Source organism: Diplotaxodon limnothrissa, linkage group LG7, assembly GCF_057381915.1.
Source record: "Diplotaxodon limnothrissa isolate DT_005_m linkage group LG7, D_limnothrissa_male_GT1.1, whole genome shotgun sequence".
Lineage (NCBI taxonomy): Eukaryota > Metazoa > Chordata > Actinopteri > Cichliformes > Cichlidae > Diplotaxodon > Diplotaxodon limnothrissa.
The window spans coordinates 19101935-19129680 of NC_140602.1; the positions used below are offsets into that span (position 1 = coordinate 19101935).

The following is a 27746-nucleotide window of genomic DNA, read 5'->3' on the forward strand; positions in this document are numbered from 1 at the left end:
GGGATACACCGCCAAGGAGGACTTAGGGGTGAGAAGTGTGTGTTTCTTCTCTTCTCTGGTGTGTTTTCGTTCTCTTCCGCCTGGCTTCCCTCATGAGCTGTTAATTCCAGCCCTGGTCCTGAGGATGAGGAGGATCTGTTTGTGAGGAAGACGCAACAAAGGAAGAGAGAACAAGGAGCAACAGGGTGGCAAATTCTGCAAGCGGGAGTGAGCAAAAAGATCTTTTCTTTTTCTCCAGGCTCAAGCAAGGTTGGTAAGGGAAGCTTCTTGTTATTGAAATAAACAGTGCCTGCTATTATTGTTCTATGTCTATTACTTAGTTTCATTTCTAACAAGACATATTCAAAATATTTCCCTCCCTCCCTTAGAGCTTCAGTTAACTGTCCCTGCAGAGCATTTTTCTAAATTGAGAACATTTTATTTTTTTAAAAGTGCCTAGAAACATTTGAGTCATATTTCTTTCTAATAAAGCAAGTCCCCAGGTTGGATACTCAAGTGTCACTACAGGTCAAAACTACTGTGTAATTTCCCCAAGGCATACAGTACAATTCTCAGGTGGAGTCTCTCGTTAGCAAGGTGGCGGAGACTGAGCTTCAGGAAAAGGCGAGGACAGCTCGCTCTCATCGCCACTCCTCAGCTGTCACTTTACACAGGAGGCAATTAAGCGGGATTGGCAGCTGACGCTGCCGGTAACTTAGAAACAGGCGTGTGGGAGACACATGGTGGCACACAATAGGATTTAGAGGAGGAAGGAGCAGCGGAGGAAGGAGATTCCTTTTGTTCGTTCACACAAAATCCTGCTCCTCTGTGAAAAATCCTGCTCTCGCCTGGGTGTCTGAAACCTGGCCCACAGGCAGCAGTTGCGAGCTTTTATGATTTTGCTCAACAGTGAACATTGTTCAAGTGTGTTTACTCTTAAGGGTATGTGCGTAGACAGAGTGCGCGTGCTATGTGTGTGGACTGGATGTATTGAGTCTCTCAAGTGAGCCCTCACCTTTCATTTCCATGAGTGGAAGAAATTATTCAGTCAAACAAAAGAAGCAGAAAAATTATTTTCATAAACACAACACCTCCCTTCCAAATATTGTGATTACTCTGTGAATCATTGGGTACCTTTGGGTAATTTCTGTACCCTAAGAATGAGCAGTTTCATAATTTGCATAAATAAATAGGCTCCCCAAGGACTCTGGCTTTGTTTAGCTTTTGCTTACTTACAATATATGACTGAAAAGTATATGACTGCTCACTATTTGTCACAAAACCTTCTTGCTGCTGTTTTCCGGCACTTATAGAAGAAGTGTGCCTTCAGATGCAAAGGTTGGTCTCTGTCTGGTGGCAACAAAGGGGCTCTGATGGAGGCTTAAGGGAGCCGATGAGCCATGAAGTTTGTTAAATATTCGCCGTTGGGTTTGATGGGCAGTTTGATTAAAAATGTATTCTGGGAAGACGCCAGGGAACAAAGTATTGTGTTCACAGTGTAAACACAGGTGGAGGCATGAAAGTGCAGTTGGTCTGGACTGTGCGTGTATGTGCTTTGACACAAAAGGAGGGCTGTTGCATCAGCCAAAGTCTACCTTATATTCATTTCAGTGACAGGAAAGCGGTGTGTTTATATAGAAACCCCTAAAGTGAAACATTTTGCTCTTAAAAAGGATTGCCCAGCAGCACACTAGAGCTTTGTGTTTAGTCCTGGACTTCACATGTTTGCGTCACTCACACACAGTCTCCTCCACAGGCAGGACAGGACATAACCATGACCGTCAGTCATTACTTGAGCACAATTTCCTCTGTCACCTTGTCTCAAGCGCACCCCGCCACTCCACTGCGCCTCACAGGGACAGCCATGCTGAGTCCATCGGTGACCAGCTGACTGTCCCAACTCAGAAAAGTCATTGACATTGAAAGGGTACTGATGCGTGCATGCTGCGTACAGTATACACACTCTTATCTCACCAAGGCATATACTTGAATACACACATCCGTGCACAAACGTAGACACACACATACATGCGCTCACATCAGCAGAGGTGGAGCCAGCAGAGGCGTCGTGACCACTGGCTTGGCAGGAGCCCTCAAGGTGAAAATTTTTAGTGAGGAGCATTTCAAATTCAGAACAGATGATCAGACCGGCGTTGAAACTGCAGAGTAGCTGGCGGCACCAGATGCAGACAATCTTTTGGCAGAGGAAGAGTTTTTGGTGCCTGAGTCTCAGACATAAAAAGTCAGAGGCGCTGAGCTGAAATTAATACAACTGTGGTTGTATTAATTTCACCGTGTTACGGACGCTGGTTCTTATCGCGGTCCAGATGAGGCACAAAGCCTCAGCTATACGACCGTCCTCACAGCACACGTAATCCAGCCATGTATCTAGACATAACAGAGTGCAGACAGAGAAGGTTATTTAGAAGTAAACACAGAGTCAAACGCCGTTTCAGAGTCTCTCTCTGGTCATTACGAAATTGATGTTTATTTCCCACTAAACAGAAGACAGCTTTGAACATTGAGCACTGAGCATAAAATACGGGGTAATATTTACTTAATATAAGCCAAGAAGCTACTTACCAGTTCTTTGCCATTAATTCAGTTCAATTCAGTTTTATTTCTGTAGCGCCAAATCACAACAAGAGACGCTTCACGGAGCTTTATATTGTAAAGTAATGACCCTAAAATAATTGAGAAAAGTATACAGAATGTCACAATTTAAACTCAATAATAAATCTTATTCGAATATCTTCTAATTGCTTCCCACATCCTGAATTCCAAAATAGACATATTCTGAATGTGCAAAGACAAAAAAACAGCAAAAAAAACTCTGAAGTGAACAACACAGACGCACAAAGAAGCACCACTCTAGGTTTACAGGCAACTGTAACAGCTTGTCATGAACTACGGGTCAAAAAAAGAAGCTGTCCTGCACAGTTAGGACAATGTTCATTATTTTGTACTTGCTATGTTTGATAAAACAACAGCAAAATTAAAAAAGAGTAAATGGGACTGATTGAAACTTACCTTAGTTAAGCTGTGGTCACAAAAGAAAAAAAATGAAAAGAAAAACTTTCACTGGTAGTTTCAGCTGTGAGTTAGATCAACCCTATCCCTCTTACTCTTTGAAGTAACTTCAATGTTTGCGTTAACACTGAGGTGAATTTCCGTTATACTTTTCTTTCCAATTTCATTGTACTACTGTACTATGTATGACTGTGCAATGACAATAAAGAGTTATCTTATCTAAAGGGCAGCTACAAACCACATCACTGCCAATTTACAAACCACATTGTTGCCTGTTTGACATTTGTGGGCAGAACACTCTGCAGGTGGAAGTGGCCACATGAAGCGCACACACAGGCCACAAAAAATAAAATAAGAATGGGGAAAAAAAGGTTTATTTTCACACTGTATGTTTATGTAAAAAGTTACAGTTTTACTGTTAAGCAATGATGATTATAATCCCTGATTTAACTTGTTGAATACTTTGTCCAAACGCACCCAAGCATCACATTTTTATATTTTAGAAGCTGTCTTGATATTTTTGCCTCGACGGTTAAACGATTACCAAATTGTTAGTAGTAAATGTGAATACTGCTTGCGAGACGGTCTGTCTTTATTTCACTGAGAATTTAGTAGAGCCAATTTTAATGTTAGAGTGATGTGCACACAATCCTTTCATTAGAAGTCAAATTACATTCTGACTGTAGGCCAATCTTACCGCACTTTCAACCCAAAGGAACTTCTGACCACATCATTCAGGTACGCTCGAGCATGAAAATCCCTTTGGACATTTTCTTCTGGTTTTGATTGGCTACTATTTGAATCATTTCACTTCAGTGGTATTTAAAATTAAATACGGCTTTTAAAAAAACACCTAACCCAAAACACTGATCTACTTTTTACTTGCACGCTGAAAACAACAAAGACTTCGATCTGATGTTCCAAGTGGACTCGATGCCCTTATCCACTACACACCCTGCAAAAAAGAAAAAAAAATCACGAACATTTTCCAGCTGTGAGTATAACTGATTAATATTGCAAACAGCATGCAGCAGTAGCAGCCAAATAATTACACTGTCCAACCCAAAATAAACAGCAACACGTAGTCACTCTGTGAGCTCAGAAATGTCTTGTTTTCCAAACTGTGGTGCAGAAAACTGCATTTATTTGGTTAATCCGGTCTGTCATCGATAAATCTCTCTGCATGATTTACGCCGAGTTCCCCTGCCCCGTTTTGCCTCTGTGTATGTGTGCACAGTGTTTTTATGTATGTTTTATCTCCACATTCATTTGTTTTTGTGCGCTTGTTAGTAAGACAGTGTGTACCGTATGCATGTATACGTTTCTACAGCTGAGTGAGTAACAACATAACTGAGCCCTTGCATGTCCGACTTCCCCTCCATATCAGAATCCACTGATATGCAGGGGAGATAATAATCACCACTGAGATAATAAGCAGAGGCCTTTAGGGCAAAACATGGCCTGTGCTCATCAACTGTATGCATTCACTTTCCCTCTGTGTGGCCCCTGTTGTACTTCACTTCTGTAACAATGCCAAGGGCGGAAAGCCAGAAGTCTTATTATATTACTGCTAATATTAGTAGCTTGCTTGTAACTATCTGCATCCCGATCCCTTTATGTGGACATAAACATGCACTTTTTTACTCGTATGCATAGGTGCAACTGGCAAAATGGCCCATTAAACATTTATCATTGTCTATAAGCACTAATATGAAGGGGTGAGTTTAGTTTTTTTCCTTCACATTTGTGCTTTGCTTTGAGGTCTGTTGCTCTGTATTGTTTTTTGTCTTTTCCTCCCTCAAGGGGGGTGGGGGCGTTTGGCATCAGGAAGGCATTTCCTCTTTTTTTTCAGCAGCTTCTGAAATTAGAGGCTGAAAGAATAATCGAATAAGAGACAAGCTGTTGAAATTCAGAAGCAGGTTCACCCAGTGGCTGTTTTGAATATTAATGCAGTGTTTGCTCTGTGTATGTGAGTGTATCTCCGGTCAACACAAAAGGGAAGAAAGAAATCACATTGATGCAGACTCCTTTGAGCATTAATCCAGCTGAAACAGTTAAATCATAGATGAGTGATACTTCACAGGAGAATAAAGGAATACTTGGGGAAATCAGAGGTTGGGAAAATATTAACTTGAGCAGAGTCATTATTCAAATTAGTATCTGTGCATGTTTATTCCTGTACATAAAGAATAGCCAGAATTTTTATATTGTAATATTGTCAGTCTGTGACACCTTAGTTGAGGGTTTGCAGTATAGATATTTATATATCCTTTGGCTTTTAAACTCATCATATAATATGATAACTAAAAAAAAAAAATTGTGTCACCAGTCTGATGTCTGATCATCGATTAAACAATGGACATCACACCACCGAGTAAACATCTGTGTATTTTTTTAAATTAGCACTTGCATCCCTGCGGCCACAGTGACCTTTGAGCACATTCCCATGCGTTCATCTTTTAACATTTGCTCCAATTTTAAAGAAATTCCCTCAAGATTTTTAAGAGATATTAAATTCACAATAATGGGAAGATCTTTGGTATGAGTGGACAAAAGAAAAACAACCTCGGACCGCAGCTCTCATTCTCAGAGGTAATCTTAATATTGACTTATTGACATTTATGCATGACCTCATACTTCTCAGTAATTGGTGCAGCAGCATCTGACCTCTGACCTTGCTCTTGTGCTTTAACTAAAGCACATGGATGCTTCATCGACTTGAGTTTAACCTCCAGTTCAGCCTCTCCACCGCATCAACCGTGGATCAGTGTTATTACGTGACTAATAACAAGTGGAAACCTGTGGTGATCAACATCTTTCCACGTAAATCTGTGTTGTTATTTGATTACAATGTGTGATCCAGTGTATCATAAACCTGAGGGGAAGCTTAGTCAGTGAAATCAAACGTAATCTACTCAAAACCTAATCACCATCAGATCATTTAGAGATTTTGCGAACAAAACCATGTGTATTTACTTCCACTTGAGGTGCGATGATTTTAAATTACTGCACTCCAGCAACTTTCGGCGAGCACAGTAAATATAAGATAAGAGAGGCTCTGTGTCTTTACGCACTGTGCCTATGCTGTCATATAAAAGCACATGTTATTTCACAGTGTTGTAAATAAGCAGCAGAGAGAGGAAACTCTTAGAGAGTTCAGACAGAAAGAAAACAAAACGGAGCTGCATGGGAAAAAAAATCTTAGTAAATGTGTGACACGGGGAACCAAAACCCCGTTTGAGAGCAGCAAAGAAATTTGGTTTAGGAGCATATTAAAAATAACTTGCAAGTGCAAGTTGTTGTTGTCATGAACTCAGTTGTTTTTCCTTTGCAGACACACAGCTTTTTATTTCTACTGTGGTAGGAATCCTGCAGTTTTAATGACGGCACCAGGTTTGAGTCCTGGTACAAATCTACATTTTCCTCACCTCATAATAGGAATCACCCCAAATAATTGGGGAAATGGAGAGCAGTGAAGTCTCCTGCTCTTAACAGCCTCCATATGTAACCGTATGCCTGCCTGACCTCCCTTCCTCAAAGGTGTTACAGGAAGAGGGAGCAGCTGTGACAGACAGCTGCGATGCGATTGGAGTGAACAAAGGGTTAAACGCTCAATTCAGACACTTACAGATGATAACAGAGCCAGAGGTGCAGAAGATCCTCTGTCACTTTGGCTCAACCATGCAGGAAAGAGAAAAAGCTTTTATCACCAGATAAAATGAGCGTGTTGAAGTAATGGTATATAAATTCATCAGTGTCAACGAGAAGTGGCAGATAAGGAGACTGACAACAGCTGAGCACACAATTTCTGGATTATGCGCACTTTGATCTCACAAAACAGTAACCTTTCTCATTGACATTAGTTGAAGGATGAAATAATGTCAAAGTGCACATATATAAAGAGCTAAATTTAACCTCCAAGTTTAGATGTAATTTTTTTTATGTGTTTGTGTGTGTGGGGAGGATTGGTAAAGCATTACTTAAAGTAAATGTGGTTTTTTTGCAGGATTTCCTGTAACACGTGGACTTCTAAAGGTCTTTTCTACTCCAACTGAGCACTCAAAGTGTTTTTAAAAAAATATACAACATGTCTCATTCACCAAGTCACACAGACATTCATACTAACATTTTTTCTATACCTAAGCACTTTGTTTAACATTCATGTACATACTCACAGTCACTTGCATGCAATGGGGGCAACTCAGGGTTCACTGTCTTGCTAAAGAATGCTTTGACATGCAGACTTGAGTAGCCTGGGAAATCCTATCCTGACTGGTAGACCACAGCTACACACACCTTTTAATTTTTAAAAGGTACATGCAACAAAATCCTCAAACAATACCCCCATTATAAAAATGCCATTCCGTCAAATAGATCATCATTTTTATAAAGGCACTGGGACGGCCACACTAAAAAATGACAGACTGGGTCCTCGGCGAGAGTATTCATGTGCAAATCTTTACTGTAGGTCATCCTTACTCAATGCCTTCCTTTTGGTTTGCCTTTTAACTTGTGGCGGTCCATATTGTTAAAAAAGAGAATATAAGCGATGCCGCCTTTTGTTACTAAGCAGAAAATGCATGAATATGGATTAAGAGGTGTGTGTCTGCGGGAGATTGGGCTTTGTTTCTAAAGTCAGCTACCACTGAGCCAGGGGCTTTTAAGAAAATGTCACGCAACCAATGCGTGTGTAAACATTTGTCTGTGTTGTAGCATCAAACATGGTGCATATGTGCTCACCGTGCTGGCAGACATTACACGCTATATAAAGCCTAAGTATAATCCATGAGTCATTATGGCTCAAATGACTGTAATTTTTAATTCACCACGATATATAATGCTTCACTATAATCCTTCTCGCCAATAATGACGAATATATTTAAATAAGCTTGATCGCACCCGCCATATTATCAGTGAACAGCAGCAGGTAACTCTTCATTCTGATAATAAATCCATTCACAGTCTCAGGAAATCAGTTCAACAGAAGCGTTTTGCAGACGTGTCGGGGCTTTTAGCACAAACTTATAATATTAGAGCTTTGAGTTGAACTCAAATGGCATTTAGGGAGCACTTCAGGACATAGTAGGAAGTTATTATTCACAAAAATCTGCCAAACGTATGCAACCTGAGGTGAGTTCATTCTATGTGGGTCAAAAGCAGGACAGCCTCATTAATGAGGTGTAATATCACTACGATGGCCAGTCAACCAACACTTCCAATAACGATCGCTGGAACGGTTCACAAACCGTTTCTTGCGGTTTAAGAGTTTTCTAACAGGCTATATAAACTGGCTGCCAAAACACCATTAGCATTTGGAAGGGAAGCAGTGGGGAGTATTATCCATTCTCATCTGAGGTATTCTTGGCCACACTATGTGAAGGTGTGCATGACCACTGCCCTCTGCGACCTCCAGGTGATTTACAGTGTATCTGTAATGGCTATTTTGGGGTGAAGTCGCATGGGCTTTGACCTCTTAAGACTTTTGCTTGTGGGGGTTATCTGAGGGTAAAACTACACAGCAAAATCTCCAGTGTTAAATTAACATTGGAGAGTGTCTATATGGGTCCACACCTCTGAGTGTTAAATACAACACTGTTGAGTGTTAAATTAACACTTTTGACAGTGTTATATGTTTAAAAGTAACTTAGTCAGTTTTGAAGATTAACAATGGCTAACGCTGAGCAGTGCTGATTTTCTAACACTGGAATATTTCTAACATTTTGAGTTATTTTCCAGTGTTAGAAAATCAGCACTGCTCAGCGTTAGCCATTGTTAATCTTCAAAACTGACTAAGTTACTTTTAAACATATAACACTGTCAAAAGTGTTAATTTAACACTCAACAGTGTTGTATTTAACACTCAGAGGTGTGGACCCATATAGACACTCTCCAGTGTTAATTTAACACTGGAGATTTTGCTGTGTACCCACTTCGTTAAGTTCAGTGTGCTACTTTTGGATCTGACACGACTGTAAAAGTCACTGAGGATTAGTGATATTTTCAGGCAGTGTAGGTTTACACGGGCAACCAAAACTTGTAAAGTAGCTGGGTTTATTGAATGCCGTTGAGTCATTGAGTCCGTAATCTTCTGTTTAAAAATCACATGGACTACGAATGGTTCCAACAATGTGCACGGAAATATGTTAGTAAACATTAGCAAACCTTGAGTTTGTGTCTTTACCATTTATCACCATCACACATGGAACAAAAGTGCCAGCTTTAGGGCTAGTGTTGCCTCTTTGTCATTTTGGTCTGTGTAATTAATGCAGGCCAAAGGGACACAGCAAAGTGATATTTTTATATTTGTCATAACTTTCTGCTTCATTTTTTGAAATTCCCACTGGGATATTTGTCTGCAAGTAGGAGCTATTTTAAATCCAGGGTCAGGCGGATGATGATGGTGGGGAGCACTTCCAACGAAGAAAAAAAAAGGGAAAGAGCCCAGAGTGGGGTGTTTAAAACAAATCCAAACAAACAATGCTGGCTATTGTCTGGGTGATACTGCCGTGTCAGTCTGCATCAGAGACACCGAAAAATTCCCCAGGATATGTCTCCCAAATCCCAGAGCCAAACAAGTCCAGTTATTCTGCATGAGTCACAGTCTCGCTACCAAAGAAAACTGAATGCGAGTGCCAAAGCGCGGATGCGTTGACAGATGAGGACTTTGCTGCCTGCTGGCGGCTCTGAACTTTGATGGAACGGCAAGTGTTGGGAGCTGCTGCAGAACAATTCCTGGAAGGCGTTCTGTGGCCTTGAAAGTGATTTAAGGGTGACAGCTACTGTATCTCTGTGACATTTAGCAGTCAAACTCAAGAACACCCAGTCCTCTGAGTCGCTTGATGAAACCCAAATTCTCAAAGCTATAGCGGCAGCAAACTCAAATCAAAAAGAAAGTCTGAAACTGATCCCCGCTGTAGTTATTATTATTATTTCTTGTTGAAAAAAAAAAGATGTAATATGTCAAACGTTAGAGAAGATATTAAACAAACAAAAGCGGCACGTTAAAAGCATAATAACTGATTGAAAAACTTTGTGAAAGACACCAAGCACTGCAGCTGCTTTTCTTATTATGCAATAAAGGTTTTATGAGTCGATGCTTAACCTTAAGCGTTCAGTCCCTTCCAAATGCAGCATCAAGTGAGCTGGATTCATTCATACTGCATCACATAGAAACAAGGTCTTTGTTGTGATCTGCGTTATGTTAGATCAGGTTCCAAGAATTCTCATCCCCCCTGCTGACTTCGAGACCTTGATTGTATAATGAATTCAACTTATTAGACTCCAGTAGCTGTCTCATTAGTTCCCTCTCCCTCTCTCCGTGCATATATTTATTGCCCCGCCAAAATTATTTGTGAGAGAATCGCCCTGTTAAATTCCCATTTGGTGCAGAGGAGACCTTTTTTCCTGTGAGTTAGGGTTTCCCAGATTTCCCAAGTGCTTAAATGTACACTAATTAGCCTTTTCTGTGTTGTTTTTCTATTTTGTGTGACTAAAGCTTAAGAAAAAGTATCACATTCCTTTTCTCCAACCTCCAAAGTTGTGATATTAGTTGTTTATTCAACTTGAGATGTGGCTGGAGCAGTGTCGCGAGAAGCACTGAGCAGTGATCAGATTTGTTTGGAGCTACTGCTGGGGGAGGTTAATTTCCAGATGGATGCTGATATTGCCTTCCTCAGAAATACCAGCCAGAAGTCTTTCTATCTACAGTAGATTAGCTCAACAATATAATGCGGTGCTGCCGTTTCTGCCAGGCGCTATGAAACTTTAAAAGCAAGTTGAATTATAATTCTAGTTATACTGATGGGGGAGGGGGTGTTCAGACAAATACCTCTGTTATTTTCCAATCTTGCTTTGTAATTCAAATTGATGATAAATTAAGGGTGTGAGATAAAGTGAACGTAGAAGGCAGAATGGTTTCCATCAACATGACAGCTCTCAGCAGGTAGATGCACTGTGTGCCTCCACAGACACTAGCTTGATTACAGTTGTTCTCTCATCTTCTGCTTGTGTTATGCTAACAAACCATTACCAAGTCAGAAACAGAAACAGACCACCCATGCAGCAAGCTAGGTGCACTTCACAATAGCCGAGGTTATTATGCTGCCGTATCGACCAAACTCTCCACAACAAGCCCTATGGCAACACTGCTGTTTTCCCTCCCTTAGCATATTTAAGGATTTTAAGTATTCATTTCCTGTCCACCACATTGTGGGTGGTAATTACTACAGGCTACACTCTTCCTTATGTCCTCTGTGACGTTAAGGTCTCCCAGGCAACATCCAGGCTTTAGACGAAAACATGTTGCTGCCGCCTTTGGGCTTTATTTAGAATATTTGACCTGGAAAATTTATTCAGGTGACGGCTCATGTAAACCGAAGAAGAAACTCTGTTCATCAGTCAAATTCATATCTGCAGACCCGGAGCTCAAAATGACACAGCACAAATAAGCTCTTATTGCTCTGATCACTTTGTAATAAAAAGGCGTCAGATCAAAAAAAAGAAAAAGGCTCCTGAGAGAGGATTATGGGTAGTTGTGTGAAACGCACTTGATTGATGAATCAAAAACAACCTTGTTGCTAATGTGACGCTTGCTGTGTAACTGTAATTTTTTTTTATGTTTATTTCAACCTCTTGTGATTTATTGAAAGATATATTTAGGATCACAAACAGAAGATGATGGAGAAACTTGTCCTTTTATCTTGGTCGACTGGTTTACGTTACAAAATTAGAGCCACTGGGAGAAGCTGCTTTCATAACTGCTTTCAAGACCATAACACTAAATGTCATGCTTCACTTTAGGTATTTAGATCCATCGTTCAGTACTGTTAAAGATGCGAGCAGCAATCTGAAATGCTGTCTGCAGCATCTCCCCAAACATACACTAAAAACCTCTCTTTTCATTCCTGAGGTCTGTCCTGGGTAGATAACTCTATGCTGAAGCAGGAAAAGTTATGTTTTATAATAGGAGATTTATCAATATATACATTTTGATGGACGACTGGGCTTTTTAGCTGCAAGCTTTAACATATCAGGACATAATCCAAAAAATGACAACATCAGATGTTGTAAAAAACAGAAAAAGCACCTTTAGCAGCGTTAACTCGAGTTAATCATTTTGTGTATGACTTCGATAGTCTCTTTTTCTTTTGTTCCACTCTTCTGTACAATGTAGAGACAGGCCATTGAAAAATATCGGTGTAGTACTTTGACTCTTTTTTTAGCCATTTTGTTGTACATTTTTTGCTGTTCTTAGTGTCATCATACACTTTTTCCCAAGCTTTAACTATTAGACAGATGGTCTGCTATTTGACTCTAAAGCATCGTGCTTGATAGTTGGTATGAAGTGTTGTTGTGGATATGCTGTGTTATGCTTTCAGTAAACATGGTAAACATCAGTAAACATGAATTAAGGCCAGACTTCTCCACTTTGGTCTTGTTCCAGAAGTCTAGAGATTTGTTTAGATGCAACTATTTGCTCTATTCCACTTGTACCTACTCAACTCGGCTTAACTTTACTCAGTTTTTAGGGTTTTCTATTAGGTGGCAGTACCTTATATCAGGTACTTCCTTAGTGTCTGCATGGCCGGGGTTCCAAGTGAGCTGACCCAATCCAAAATTGTGACGTCAGCAGACTGCAACCCACCGATTAGACAGTCAATGGTGTCACTCGATGAGTTGTGAGAGCGTCTTCTTCACAAAAATCAAAACTGCTATTTTTGAAACTGGCTGCACAAAGATCAGCACCATGGTCCCCGAGTGTGACAAAAAGCAACGCCTGGACGTCCTCCATTGTTGTGTCGCATGCAAATGACATCACACGTTTGACGTTTACGTTTCATGACATGTCCTGTACTTCATCTGAGATTATATTTATCTAATCTTATGTCCTTATACGTAAAACCTTAAAACTGAAAGAGGATGCAATTTCTTTCCTGCGGACTGATTTTACGAGCAAAGGCGGTTGAGGTTTATCTTTTTTATGTATTGTGAATTAAAAGTACTTTGTACTTCTTTTTTTTTTTTTTTTAAACTTTAAAACTGCCCCTAAGTAAATAAATAAATATCCCAGACTACTGTTATCCTCTAAGGACAGTTTTTCTTTTATCATCAGCTGTGTCACATCTTGTACATGTTCACCAGTCATTGCTTTTAATGACTTAGACTGCCACTCCTTACTCACTGATGCTGCACACAGTTCAGTCCTCTGTGCCAATGACAATCATTAGATCACAGCTCTAAATCTCCTGACATGGGCTCATGTCCTAATGGAGCACTGTCGGGCTTCTGAGTGAAGCTCTAATGCCATCAAACGTGAACGAAATCCAATTTATTATGATGATAGTCAAAGGGAGCATCAATTAGGTAGAGGGCTGCAACAGAATGTATTTGGACGCAAGCCCATCTGCAGACCCACAGTCACTTAGCTATTGCTCACTCTTCCCCTTGTGTGAAGTGGGAGTCTCATCTCTAAACTGTACTTCACTGCGGATGCTCATGTGTTTTAGGGTGATTGATAACGCACATTAACATGGATTAAGAGCAAGGAAAGTAAGAGAGAGTGCATTTACTCTTATAATGAGACACAGAGGGCGAATAAATATCCAACTACTATCACCCATGGAAGAAAAAGGTTATGTGAATACTCAGAAAGACAGGCCTAAATGTTTAGTCTAAAAATAAAGTTAAGCTGTAGAGAGGAAGAAAGCGAGAGAGAGAGAGAGAGAGAGAGAGAATTGTAATGTCGAGATTTTGCCTTTACAAACTTGAAAGCTTCTCAGATAAGGGACACTGCAGGCCAAAATAAATAAATAATGACTTTTAGAAAGCATAATAACATGTCGCATACTTTAAAGTTAATGTTTGAACAAAAATAAGACTCGGACAAGGATGTTCTTGAGACAGGCCCCGCTTATCGCTGTGTGTAATCTTCAAATAGCCCAAAAATCTTCCACTGCGCTCTTCCTCATCAAACTTCTGACAGATTTGGGTCTCCTGCTGTGTTGTGATGAAAAGTGTGCTGCTAGCTTCGCAGTGGTTACTGCAGCAATTGGTCAAATACAGTGTTTCCCCTCAGAGCAGCTTTCACATTTACTCAGAGAGTGGGTGTTTCCATGGCCTTTATGTATATTTTAGTTTGATTTGAGACACAGCAAGTATCTAGACCCTCCATCTGTGTCGTGTGTCTGTTCGGCTGAACAGTTTGTTCTATTTTAAGTCCCAGGGAGCTATGCACTGTGTGCTGTGCTGTGTGTGCCTGTATACATGCACTCCTGTGTATTTACAGTACATACTCTGCTTCACTACCATCAGACTCATTACACAAACCCTTGAACATTTACGTCTTCGCAAACAAGCCGTGCGCCGTGATGCTGTGAACCTTGCCCTTTTATAGCCTGCGTAGGGAGCAGGGTGACTCCATGTGACAATACAGGAAAACAAGTAATGTATATAAAAGACCACAGCAGTGAGTTGGTTGTGAGGAGTGGGTTTAGAAAGGATGGGAATCCCTCGTTATACTTTACATGCTGTCATCTGACAGTACACTAAAGCTTTCACCAGAAATAAAAAGACTGGAAAAAAATATATGAAATGCCACTCTAACAAGTCTCCCGGGACCCCCGTTGCCTGGCTTTCTGAAGAAGGAACAGCTTTTCAGATCAAAAAATGCTTTAAAAGACTTTGACAGAAAAAGCTTGCTGTGCTTCACTTGCAGCTCACAGTCTGTCCATGTGGTCCACAGTAACTTCATTGTATATTGGAAGGGTTATGCACAGCATTTATTCCTTGATCTGGGATTGAAACCATTTAACACATAGGAGACGGGGCGGCACCTGTGACAGAGAGTGGGATTCTCCACAGTGTTTGCACAGCTTTAATTTCTTCTAAAATATTTGTTTAGCCTCTGTAGCTCAGTTTGGGAGCCTGATATGTTTCTCAATAGCGCATGACCTCACACTCACATGCTTACATGCCATATTTATAGAAAGCAATAGGTTGTGTCTCAGCGAGATAAAGATAATTGTATGTCTTATTAAGGTTATGGTTTATCCAGCCTGGAATAGGAGCGTATGTCTTCTTAAGGATAGAGTCTACATTTGAGTCTAATCGTATTGCTGCTCCTCTTGAGTGTGTGTCCATGTATGCAATTCAAGACAGCAGGCATTTTCTCACCTCTAATCACGTGAGATTTTTATCACTTGAGGAAAAAAATTCTCTTTTTGTGCCATTAGCAGAACTCGTGTGACCTGCTGGGGAAAAACATCTTTTCCTCTCTTATTAACGTTGGATGCTTGTTAACTGGTGTAGGCTATCATCCTGCTGCCAGTACTGGCGTTGCCTCCCATTTTTAAGTCTGTTAAGGTCAACAGCAATTTGGATAAAGGCTAGGTATTTTAATCTGACGAATCTCTCTGCCCTCAGGTTACTTTGAGGTTTCGGTTTTTCATGAATGGCTTTGGATAAAATCTTAAGCTCTGGACCTGTGAAAGGCCTCTAATATCTGAGGCCTGCATTTTCTGCTTTTATAGCTCCGTAAAACTGACAAACTGACCTGACAGCTTTGCTGCTTTCTGCATCAATTGCCCGAGTGTGCAAAAAGGTGTTAAAGGTGTAAAAATTGCCAAATGCTATTTACTCCACAGCCAGCCCGTTTCATCCTCACTCTGTGATCCATTGTGTACCAGCTGCAAAACAGGCCGTGCCATTGTAAGCAATCAACTTACAGCACATTTTCAAAATTGACGTATCTCTACATAATTTTCTCAGTGAGTTTTTGGTTTAAAAATAAGGGAGCTGAAAGATTTGTGCAAAATATTCCACAGCACATGTTGACGTCTTTATTTGACTACCAAAGCTGAAAAATATTCTGTTTACTTGAAAAATGACAACATAATAACATAATAACATTTAATTAATTGATGCTATTCAACTTTCAAAGACCAGAATGGAAATCTGGAACGAATGTTGAGCATTAGTCTGCACAAACATTACCTCACTGTGAACCCACTCATCGGCAGATGTGGCTACTCGTGTAAACTCTTGACCAAAAAACAGAAACATAGCTTGTTTCTGACCTCTAGCACTTTTTAAATCTGACCTGGTGAACGTTGTCTGCATATTTCTGATAAATAATTTTTGGCTCGTAGGCAGTGCCCCACCACTAGCACCATTTCTCTTCTGACTGTGTGCTCATGTGAAAGAAACGAAACTTTCCAGTCGCCCTCCAAATGGAGCTGTATCTGCGCCATACTTCGGAGTGTTACCAAAACAGCTCGAGAAAAAAGTCGGAGGTTGGTGATGCAACATTAGACTGGCTTTGATCCACCAATAAACTGAATTCTTTTTATGACAGGAACACTGATGGGCCTTCTACACCCTTGTTGTTGCTCTCTTTCCTTAGTTTCTCCTTCTCTGTCAGCCTCTGTCAGGTCCTCAATAATTTAGGAGCCGAGCTTGTAATATTTTCCAACTAGCTCGTGCAGAAGAAGACTCTCAAGTTTCTCGGCACATACACGCAGCTAAAGCAATCTATGATCCTGGTACATGTTTGAATGAAGTTTACATTCAGAAAAATGGGATCTTATAGGTTCGGGGAGCAAATAATGGGTGTTTTTATGCGAAATTTGCAAATGGCTCGTATATAAATGATCAGCAACATCAACTTAAACGAATGCACAGAGAGATACTATTTCTGTGCACATAATGAGGCTATTAAAGCAATAAATAAAATTTAAAAAAACAGAAACAAGTGTGCCCAAGCGAAATGTACTGCCACCCCATTAATCTTACTTATCATCAGTAGAGGGATGACTACAGCGAAGCTTCGAATGGTGATAATGTGCAAGAGGAATTCACGAACCCCCACAATGCATCACTTACAAGCAAAGTGCTCCACAGCAGCTCTGCAATCACAAAACTTTACACTGTGCTGAAAGAGCAGATTCTGTGCAATTCATTAAATATTTGCTCTACTTAGAGCACCGTACTTTTAATGCATGATATGTGCAGTTTTTCCTTACTGCAATGCATAGCTTATAGAGTTGCATAACTAAGACATCTAGTTTAAGATGTTCTTTTAATCTCTCAAAAAAAAGTCAGTTTTATTAGAATCAACTAAAAAAATGACAACAATTTCAGCTCAGGGAAGTATACATATTCATGATTATCGCTATAATTTACCATGACTTATAGACAAGAAAAAGCAAGCATGGAACAACTTTTGGCCCCAGTGTTGTCAGAGTGCCAGTTTCAATTAAACCGAATGCCCAAGCGGTCCTGTTATGTAAGCCTTAGGACAGATTTCGGGAAAGGCATCATGGACGCTCACTGCCAGACAAGCTGTCCACACAGTTGGATGGAACTTCCAGAAATCCAAATCAAATATCTTAATCTTTTCTCTCTCTCCCCCCCCCCCCCCCGCTTGTCTTGTTCCCATTAGGAGCCCTGAGTCTAAGAAGCAGCCATGTGAGAGAAGCTGTCAGCGAGCAGAGGATGCCCACGTCCAGCTAAAGCAGCCCTTCCCCCCCCTCTCTCCCCACCCTCCTGCTCCCTCCCTTCTTCCCACATGAGGACAAGAAGATGACTATCTCCAGCCGGCAGTCCTTCAATGTCCTGACGGTCATCTTCCTCCTACTGTCCACTGCAGGTCTGTGAATTTTAGTCCTAGCCTGTTTTTGAGTCTGTTTATCTGTTCCTCTGCAGACACTCAAATCAGAGTTTCAGGTAGTGCTGCTGACATTACACATGCCCTCAGTTTCTACAAACTTTGGATTTCCCCCAAAATATAGGTGTCAGTCCTTTGCATGAGAAGCCACTGCAGTGTTATAAACTGAATTCAGGGAACAGAAAGACTGATGTTGCCATGTGATGGCCAGAAGTCGAGTCAGACACATTTAACATTTGGGTGCTTTCAAACATTTACTGCCAAGAACTTACTTTTATTTGGCAGGAAACGCACTGAACCTTAGGGTGCTCTCTAAATGAGGCCAAGCAGCGTAAACTGTAAAAGAGAGCATATTATAACCCCAGAAGCTACAAAGCAAAGAACCCAGCCAACACATATATCTTAGATATAAAACACACATTATGCAGAAGAAAAAAAAATATGCCGACTCAAGTTTGAAAATGACAAAACAGGGAGGAGGAGGAGGATGAATAGCGAGAGCGAGAAATCAGCGCTATGGCTGGCAGGGCCAAGCAGCAGGTTGAAAACCCATAACAACCAAAAGAGTCAACAGTGAGTTATTTATGTTATTGCCCTCCTCACTCAACATCCATCTTTAGTTTGAAAATGGCCATCCTCGTGTTCCCAGAAAAATGCATCAAACCCAAGGACCGATGATTACAACTACAAAGCAAATTGTGTACAGCACAGCTTTGAATGCTGAATGAGTGCCAGAAATGACAAATAAAACCCAAATTTTACTGACTTAGGTAGTAATGTACAAGGAAATACAACACTAAACAATCTCTGCAATGATTTATGATTTGTTTTGCGTTACACAAGGTTATGCAATTATGCTACATATCTATGTAAGTGATCACTGTAAGTGAATAGAATAGAATAGAATAGGCTTCAGCTTTATTGTCATTGCACATGTCACAGGTACAAGGCAACGAAATGCAGTTTGCATCCATCCAGAAGTGCTTTAGCCTGATATAGATATATTACAAATAATATAGATATGTAAGTATATTACAGAAATGGGTCTATTATGGTATGTTATAATGTACACGGTATGAAGGTATGTTATAACTATAAGTATGTACAGGCTGTAGTGAGTACAAGCTATGTACAGGCTATGAACAGGATATAAATATGAAAAACTATACAGAATATGAAATAAAAAAATACAGAAATATGAGATATGCAGTTATACAGAAATGTGAACTATGCAGGTTATAAAAAGTTGTAGAATTAAAAATTATCTTATTGTACAGAATGATTATTTACACAGAATTATACAGTAGTGCAGTTAAGATAAGTGAGATATGTGGATAATTTCTACAGAGGCTATATAAAGTGCTAGTGGTTGTGAGTGGTGGTTCAGTCCATGTTATTATTGTGTGTATGAGGGTACAGTTGTCCATTGTGTGTGTGTGTGTGTAGGTGGTTGTGGGTGTTTGTATGTCCAGTCCATGTGTTTAATGTGAGTCAGATGTCAGGAGGCAGAGTTCGGGAGTCTGACAGCTGTGGGGAAGAAGCTGTTCCAGTACCTGGTGGTCTTAGTCCGGAGGCTCCTGTAGCGCCTCCCAGAGGGCAGGAGAGTGAAGAGTCCATGTGATGGGTGACTGGGGTCTTTGATGATTTTCCCAGCCCTTTTCAGACACCGCTTCCTGTAGATGTCCTTTATGGCAGGAAGTGGTGCTCCAGCGATGCGCTGGGCAGTTTTCACAACCCTCTGCAACGCCTTCCGGTCCGAGGCAGAGCAGTTCCCGTACCAAACTGTTATACAGTTGGTCAGGATGCTCTCGATGGTGCAGTGATGTTGGAGTTAACACTAAAGACTAGACAACAGAATAACTTTAAATTGTAAACTGAAAATGTAATTGTGTCTCAGTATATTTACCATCATGAAAATATTGATAATAACTCATTATCATCAAATTATCCTGATAATCAAAGTGCAACTATTTTATTTAAAAAAAAAGGCAGATTGATATTAAGCTTAAAATTATTTTTTATTTTTTTATTTTTCATCAAAGCTGTTTTTCATGCTTGACTAAGAAGAGGTAGAAAAGCCTATCGTGGATTTGGTTTAACACTGCTGACACAGAGACGGACAGACTGTGAGTGAATAGCAGACAAACTAACCAAAGGCAAAGATAATAGCACCAAGAAGGTGCACACAGTGTATTGTACTTAGCTAAAGAAAAAGGATGCGCACATTACATTTACAGCTTACCAAAGATCTGAGTGAATGGGTTACTCGTGAGCAAAAATCATTTTGTCTTCTTTGTCGAGGATCACCGAATGAAACCTTTATGTTTCAGAACAAAGACAAACTGCAGATGCGAGCGCAGTTATGGATAAAAAAAAGTGATGGGTGAGCACTGACTGATGTTTTGATGTTGTGTGTTTGCACTGCTGAGAGAGAGAGAGAGCCACAGCCGTTTTCAGACCACAGGCAGTAAACAAACTGTAGTTCAGGAGCCAAGCTGTTAACTGTATCCTAAACTTCAAGAGGTGTTAATGAAATTAAGCAGGTGGGTGTGTTTACAACGGTATCGCTTCCAGAAGCAGCTGTTGTTCATTTGAGAAGCCAGAGACTGCCGATGAACTTGTCTGTTTCCAGTTGTGCATCATTAGAGAATTTTATACTCCACTTACAGTGTGAAGGGCCTCTGTTTCTTTATTACCAGGTTACTAACCCTCAGCCGCTGACCCTCTTCTTTTAAAGGGCATAAAAACATGAGCATACTGCAGAACTTTTTCATGGATTAACCGACTTGTATTGTCAACGCAAGGGTCAAATGAAGAGCTTCCTTTCACTGCTGAAGAAGCCATCCTTGACTTTTAATTCTACCGTGCCCTTCAGTAGTGTTTCATTTTACAGCCTCTCCTGCTGAAATTAGCATCGCTGAAGCGAAGATGGCCAGCAAGCTCATTATAACCTGAAAGAGGTCTCTTTCAAATGCTGATCTGTCTTGGCCTGAGATGAGTGAAAGACTTCTATCACACTGCCTGCACAAGTGGACCTTGAACTAAATCACAGCCGAAACACTTTAACTGACAACACAGTCATATTTTTTGGGCTCATAAAAGGAAGCACATATGAGAAGGATAAATAAGCTACAATAAAAACATCAAACTAAGCTCAGTGCACTTCACATGGAGTGACATCATTTCAATTTGTGATTCAGCTGAGAATTATCAAACAAAGCCAAACAAGAATACACGGTGCCAGAGTGATTCTGCAAGCAAGTACAGAAATGCTGATATGAATTAAATCACAGTAAAACGCAGTTTTACATCAATGAAGCCTAAAAATCTGACAGCACTGGCGTCTTACACTTTAGTGTGGCTGTAACTAATAATGGTTTTAGAATTGCTTGTTTCAGAGGATGAACTAAGGTGCTGCTGAGTCTCAGTAGATCCATAAGAATTATTTTAGACTTTGAATCATATGCAGTTACTTCAGCAGAGTCCCAGAATAAAATTGTGGAGCTGGAAATGAACAATAGATTTCCTGTTAGATACATAAAACATTGTCACATAATCCCTCTATCGGAGACTGCAAAGAAATATAAAAGTGAACTGCACGATGATGCATGCTTCAGTGCATTCTGTATATTTGTCACTATTCTGGCTTCCAGTGCTTATAGGCATTTTGAGAACTTTATGTATAGTTTTGGACAGGTCATAGGCTGTTTTAAATGGCTGTGAAACAATGAATATGTCAAACAGGCATGATTATCAGCTTTATAAATAGATAGGTTATTTATTATTATTAGAGTTTGGTTTGCAATTCTTGTGATTTTTTTCTTTTACTTGATCCTTACTGGTTGCCAGAATCCATCTTGGAAACATTATTATTTCCCCCCACGAGACAGTAACACATTCACTTTCCCCTAAAGCTGCAGGGACTCGTAAGCGTAGTTCTGGCTGAATGCAAATAAGCCAGAGGACTGCATGAAGCTGCATAAAGAACTGACTGTTTCCACCCGTATGGCTTCATCTGCCCAAATGACTGGTTATACTTTTCAGGATGACTTTGGCTTTGATTAATTTCTGTTCAGATTTCTGAAATTTACCCCATTTTACTGAAATTCTTTTTTTAAGTCATGTATTGTGTATGTGCAGAACAAAAACTGCATTAAAAAAACACAACCTATGATACTGTACTGTGAGTTAAATAAAAGTGAAACCGGTCCAAGATTAAACAACAGTGTTTAAAACCATATAGTTAGGTGGCACCAGGTTCACAGTGAAACTCTTTGTTCACCTATAAATAGAATGACAAAATAGAAAAACACTCAGACACACAATCACAAAAAACAGAGGGGATCCTTCTTTTGGAGGGAGGATGAAGCGAGGCGGTCAGCCTAGGGGAAGCAGCGTGCTATATACTCATTTTGTCAAGTAATCTGAGAAGTATGTTTGTTGTTTCCATACAAACGCACAGAAGCCACCCTTATGTTTGTATCACGCTTGGGTGTTATCAAAGATGTCCAGTATACCGGAGCACACCTGGCACACTCAGATCTCTCTTATTAAACCGGTAGAGTAATGCTGTATTCAGGCTAAATTGTAATAGCATGTGCCACCTGACATCAGCCTCTTCTGTGAAACAAGCAGAGAACTTGCTTGTTGGACTAGTAACAAGAAAAACGCCGCTATCCCTCTTGGGGAAAACTTTGGGTTTAGACGTGATGATAAAAGTAAGCGGGCCGTCAGAGACAAAACTCTGTGGCCTCAAGAAACTTGTAGGTAAAGACAAGAAATCAAGCTGCGAGTCTGCCACCACCACCTACACATTTTCTAGTTTACCCACTGATGTGTCAGAATCCACTACTGCAACAAGTGCCATTAGGTTCCATAACTTCCAGCTCATACTTCAGTAAGCTCCTATGAAATCTCTGGATGGCGTGACGACATGAAGAAAATAAGACGATGCCGTCTGGTTTGAATGATTAGCTAATCAGTTTGATAGTCTCTGTGTTCCTTCAAGAATAAAAATGACTGCTTTTGCCATCATGCGCCTGCATGCATAATTTAATATCTACTCTCTGATTATTTTTGCAAGTACACCGTGTTTTGTGTTGCTTGTCCTTCGCCAGAGGTATTAACCGAATTCAATCCACTCGTGTATCTTCAGAGGCCTCCAAAGAAAACAAGCATTCACGATTATGTTTTTGCAGTTTGGATGCTGTAGGTTGAAAGGTGCTTCCTGGAGAGTTGTTGTCATTTTCAGAACTGGGAGACTGAACTGGGAGACAAACACAAATTCTGCCTCCTTTGTTTAGCTCCTGAATATTACATCTACGGTTTCTTTTTTTTTCTTCTCTCCCCCTGTTTCCCACCACTGCAGCCCTCTCTGCTCATTACCGAGTGTGTGAACCTTACTCTGACCACAAAGGGCGGTACCACTTTGGCTTTCACTGCCCACGCCTCTCAGACAACAAGACCTATATGTTCTGCTGCCACCACAACAACACCGCCTTCAAGTACTGCTGCAACGAGACTGAGTTCCAGTTGGTCATGCAGGTCAACCTCACCACCACCCCTGATGGTTATGCACACAAGTGAGTAATCGTTTAAGATGCCATTTGAGTCAAATGGATTTTCACTGTGAATCTTCTGAGACAAAAATCTGCACTGTCATATTTTTCCTTTTTTTCTTGGTTTAGAAAAGAGATTAAATAAAACATCACAGTTAGCATCTTCAGGCCTAGATGCCCAATGCTACTCAAGGGTTACCAGTTCGAACATTGCCCATCTTAACAAAGTCAAATATTGGGAATCATGGCATACTGATGAGAAATGGGCTGCACAAGACACATATGGACAAGGACTAAATACATGGAGTTTTATACATATTTCCATCAGAGTCTGTTTCTAAACCTCTTGTTTTAGGTGTGTGTGTGTTTTTGTTATCATTATAAGTTTTGTCACGCTGTTCGCTATCAGGCATTATAATTGCCCAATAGGACCTGTGGTAGTAGTAAACGTGAACTTCAGGCAAAAGTTGCATTTGCAAAGAAAAAAATTGCAAGTCTTAGCTAGCTTAATGTGCAGAATTTTAATTCAGGCTGTGAGGGTTTTAAAATATTTTAAACATGTCTCACATACCCTCGGCTGACTGTATTTAAAACATGAAACACACTTGTAGGGTTTTATGGGGAAAACAATCCTTTTTCAGGGCAGTAACTACATTGTTTGAAGTGTATGGAGATTATATCAAGTGCAAGAGCAGAGCTCTGACTGATTTTTTTACCAAAAACTTTACAAACAGAGGGACATTAGAGAACCTAACAGTGACTCCAGTCCACAAAAATCAAATCCCCCAACAACCCTGAATAACCCTAACTTATACTTTCTTTCCGCTGTAATCATGGGGGTCAAACCTAGAGATATTTACAATTTATTCACAGAAAAAAACTCCTACATTAAATAACATGAGCATCCTAATACTATAACAGACATTTAAATAATAACAAAAGCATTTCAACAAAAGCCCAAGACAGAAATCATCCCATTCCTCCTTCTATCCTCAGTGGTACAGCCCAATCACCTGACTGAAAAATGAAAGTCAGGTGGAGTATCCTCATGTGTACTTCATGAAAACACCATCATCCACCAACCCGAATCGAGAGAGGAGAGTTAATAAAAACCAATACAAATCAAACTATTAAAAAAAAATACCCACACCATTAAGTAGTATCCTGCTAAAACGAAACAAACAATACCAAAAGATAACCTGCATGTCACAGTTAATTAGTGAAAACTGGCTTCGCTGAATCTTGGGAGAGCTGTATGTGAGTTGCTACAGCGACAGATAAATTTATCTCAGATCATATGAAACCAGCTTGTTTTGGTCTCCAGACCTTCTTGATGGTATCGTGCTCAGAGACCTTGTTGACACTGACCTACACCTGAAGCGGTATTCAATACCACCACAGAGGAGAGCAGATGCTAAAAGCAGCCTATGTGTTTTGAGTATGACGCCTCCACATGAAACCCTTTGCAAAGCCGGGGGTTAAGTGCTGGCTATTAAGCATATAGAGTCTATAAAGTCCTAGACTGTTTCAAAGTAAAAGTCTGTGTAAAATTGCAGAGCTGTATCAGTGTGGCATTATTAAAAAAAACTGCACACATGCCAAGATATGACAGATTTCTCACAGAGGACAACTAAACTGAAAGAAGTGCTTATGGCGTGGAGTATAAGCAGATTTAAACTGAGTGAAGGACACAGAAAAATGTCCCTCTTCTTCTGTGGGAGCACCCAGTGGGAGGCTTGGGTGACAAAACCACAGCTCTTTGTACTAATGCCCTCCCAGCATGCCTCTGTCTCAAACGGTACACAGTGCCCTGCAGCAGGTCATGATATTTCATTTTTAGTGTCAGATGGCCTGTTGGGCCTCTCTTTTATCTTGGCTCAGTGGCCAATAAGACTGCAGGCTTGATATTTACTGCTGGCCAAGCGAGTTAAACTGGCCATAATTCAAATCAAATCAAATCAAATCAAATCACTTTTTATTGTCACATCACATGTGCAGGCACACTGGCACAGCACATGCGAGTGAAATTCTTGTGTGCGAGCCCCACAAGCAACAGAGATGTGCAAACACAACAACACAAACGAGCAAAATACAAGAATGGCCAACCTGAAACTAATAAATATATGTACAATATATAATAGTGTATGCATTTCTGGATGTGTATACTAAATATTTTCCTACGTGTGTGTGTGTGTGTGTGTGTGTGTGTGTGTGTGTGTGTGTGTGTGTGTGTGTGTGTGTATACACATTTTTACAAATTAAATAGTAAAAAAATAAAATAAAATAATAATAATAATAATAATAATAAAATATATAAAATATACAGAGTTGAATATGTGCAAAACAAGTGGCATTTATATACAGTGTGGAGTGCATAATGTTAAAGTTCCAGTAGTGAAGCTGAGGTGTCTATGACGTGTTCAGCAGTCTGATGGCCTGATGGAAAAAGCTGTCTCTCAGTCTGCTGGTACGGGACCGGATGCTGCAGAACCTCCTTCCTGATGGAAGCAGTCTGAACAGTTTATGGCTGGGGTGACTGGAGTCCTTGATGATCCTCCCCGCTTTCCTCAGGCACCGCTTCCTGTAGATGTCTTGGAGGGAGGGAAGCTCACCTCCAATTATCCGTTCAGAGCACCGCACTACTCGCTGGAGAGCTTTGCAGTTGTAGGCGGTGCTGTTGCCATACCAGGTGGTGATGCATCCAGTGAGGATGCTCTCAATGGCACAGCGATAGAAGGTCCTGAGGATGCGGGGGCTCATGCCGAATCTTTTCAGTCTCCTGAGAAAGAAGAGGCGCTGCTGCGCCTTCTTCACTGTTTTGTTTGCGCTCCCTTCTTACACTTCATGGTTAAAATGGGATTAGAGTTGAGTTTGAGGTCAAACTAAAGGCATTTTGACTCCAAGGGTTTTGTCACAATGTTGTGCGCCGTCTCCTATAAAGTAACAGAGCAGCTGAAATATCGTGGATCTGAAACATATGGAGAAGTCATCTTAGAGTAAATGTCCAAGAAATTCACAGGAAAACATCAAATATTGTTATATATTTGACAGATAATCCTTTCAATCTGCTGTCTCTGGGAAAGCTGTGATTAATATTGAATGGCGTTGGTGTTAGCGGTGCGGTTCTGATCAGTTTCGCTAAAAACAGTGCACAATCTGCGTTCTTTGCTCTGCGATCAGACTGACTCAAATATATCCCTGCATTTTTAGTCTGTTAGAACACATACAAACTAAATTATAGCAGGTAAATGCCTCTGATGCAGAGGTGAGGGAAGGTAAATGCAGTTAAGCATTTACTGACATGGTATTCATTCAAGCAGCTTCGGTGTTTGTTTTAAAGCAGTTTATTCAGATAAACACCCCTAAGGCTGCATCGTTTCCAGACAGAAGCGGATTCAGTTGATTTACTGAATTACAACCACTCGAATATCACTTTTTCTAAGGGCTTTAATCAGTGGAGTCACACTAATTGCATATTAAGGCATAACTAAAAGAATGGTTTCACTCCAAATAAATCTCTATTTTGAAGTAACACCCTGTGTCATCTCTGCCTCTCAGAGTCAGAATATTTATTCAGTGCGTGAACATGTGTAATATTTCCACCCTACATGCCCTGAGCATTTAAGCAGCAATGTGACACCACAAGATTATTTTTATTTTTTTGTGTATGTGTGTAAATTTTGCTTTCCCAACCTCTCAGGAAGCTATTTTCTGAAGCCCTTTCTGCTCATTCACCTTGTTATACTTTATGGATGTGGGTGGACTAAAACAAAAAGTTCAAATGCACCCCACATAAATCCAGCTGGATCATGTAATACATGAAGAAAATTTATGAGAGGTGGAAAAATAAGAGCGCTGATTTTTAGAGAAAACTATGTAAGAGCCAAAACGAGACGTATAAAACTCTCTTGTGCTAATGAAATTCTTTGTCCAATTTAGGAAGCAGTATTTAAGAAGCAGTAAATGGAACAGATGGTGTTTTTTTCCCCCCCCTATATTTATTTTTTTAAGTTTTTATCAAGGGAGGACTTGATAAATGTCTTGGTCTTGCCACATAAACAGCAAACATTCACACCTGGCAGGCACTATCGTTGCTTTTGGGATTTAAGCCCAGTGTAAGGGTAACTAGATGATGGTTCTGAGGATATGAAAAGTGTTTATCATCATCTTTTTCAGATTATCCAGCATTAATTCTCCCAGTCTGCGTCTCTTGCAGTAATTATACAGCCCTGGTCGGTGTGTGGATCTACGGCTTCTTTGTGATGGTGCTGCTGGCTCTGGACTTTCTCTACTACTCAGCCATAAACTACGAGCTGTGCCGGATCTACCTGGAGAAATGGGGTCTTGGAGGACGCTGGCTGAAGAAGGCTCGGAGTCAGTGGCACAGGTCCATGCCAGAGGAGAGCGAAGCCCAGGCTCAAGCGCAGCCCATGGTCCCCACCCAGCCCAGACACAGCCTCAGAGGGGAGAGCCACAGCCCTACGCTCCTGCCCTACAACACATCCACCGCATGGTGA

At 40.5% G+C, this 27746-nt stretch overlaps 1 protein-coding gene across 2 annotated transcripts; it reads left to right on the top strand.

Annotated features, from left to right (window-relative positions):
• On the top strand, positions 1-27746 carry shisal1b (shisa like 1b). 2 transcript variants are annotated; one of them, XM_085357625.1, is made up of 4 exons: positions 1-253; positions 17447-17653; positions 23040-23253; positions 27446-27746. In XM_085357625.1, exons 2-4 carry the CDS (start codon positions 17587-17589, stop codon positions 27744-27746), a joined length of 582 nt encoding a protein of 193 aa, XP_085213751.1. In that variant the 5' UTR covers positions 1-253; positions 17447-17586. The 2 variants fall into 2 exon arrangements, with proteins under 2 accessions (XP_085213751.1, XP_085213750.1); XM_085357624.1 differs by having other exon boundaries at positions 1-249.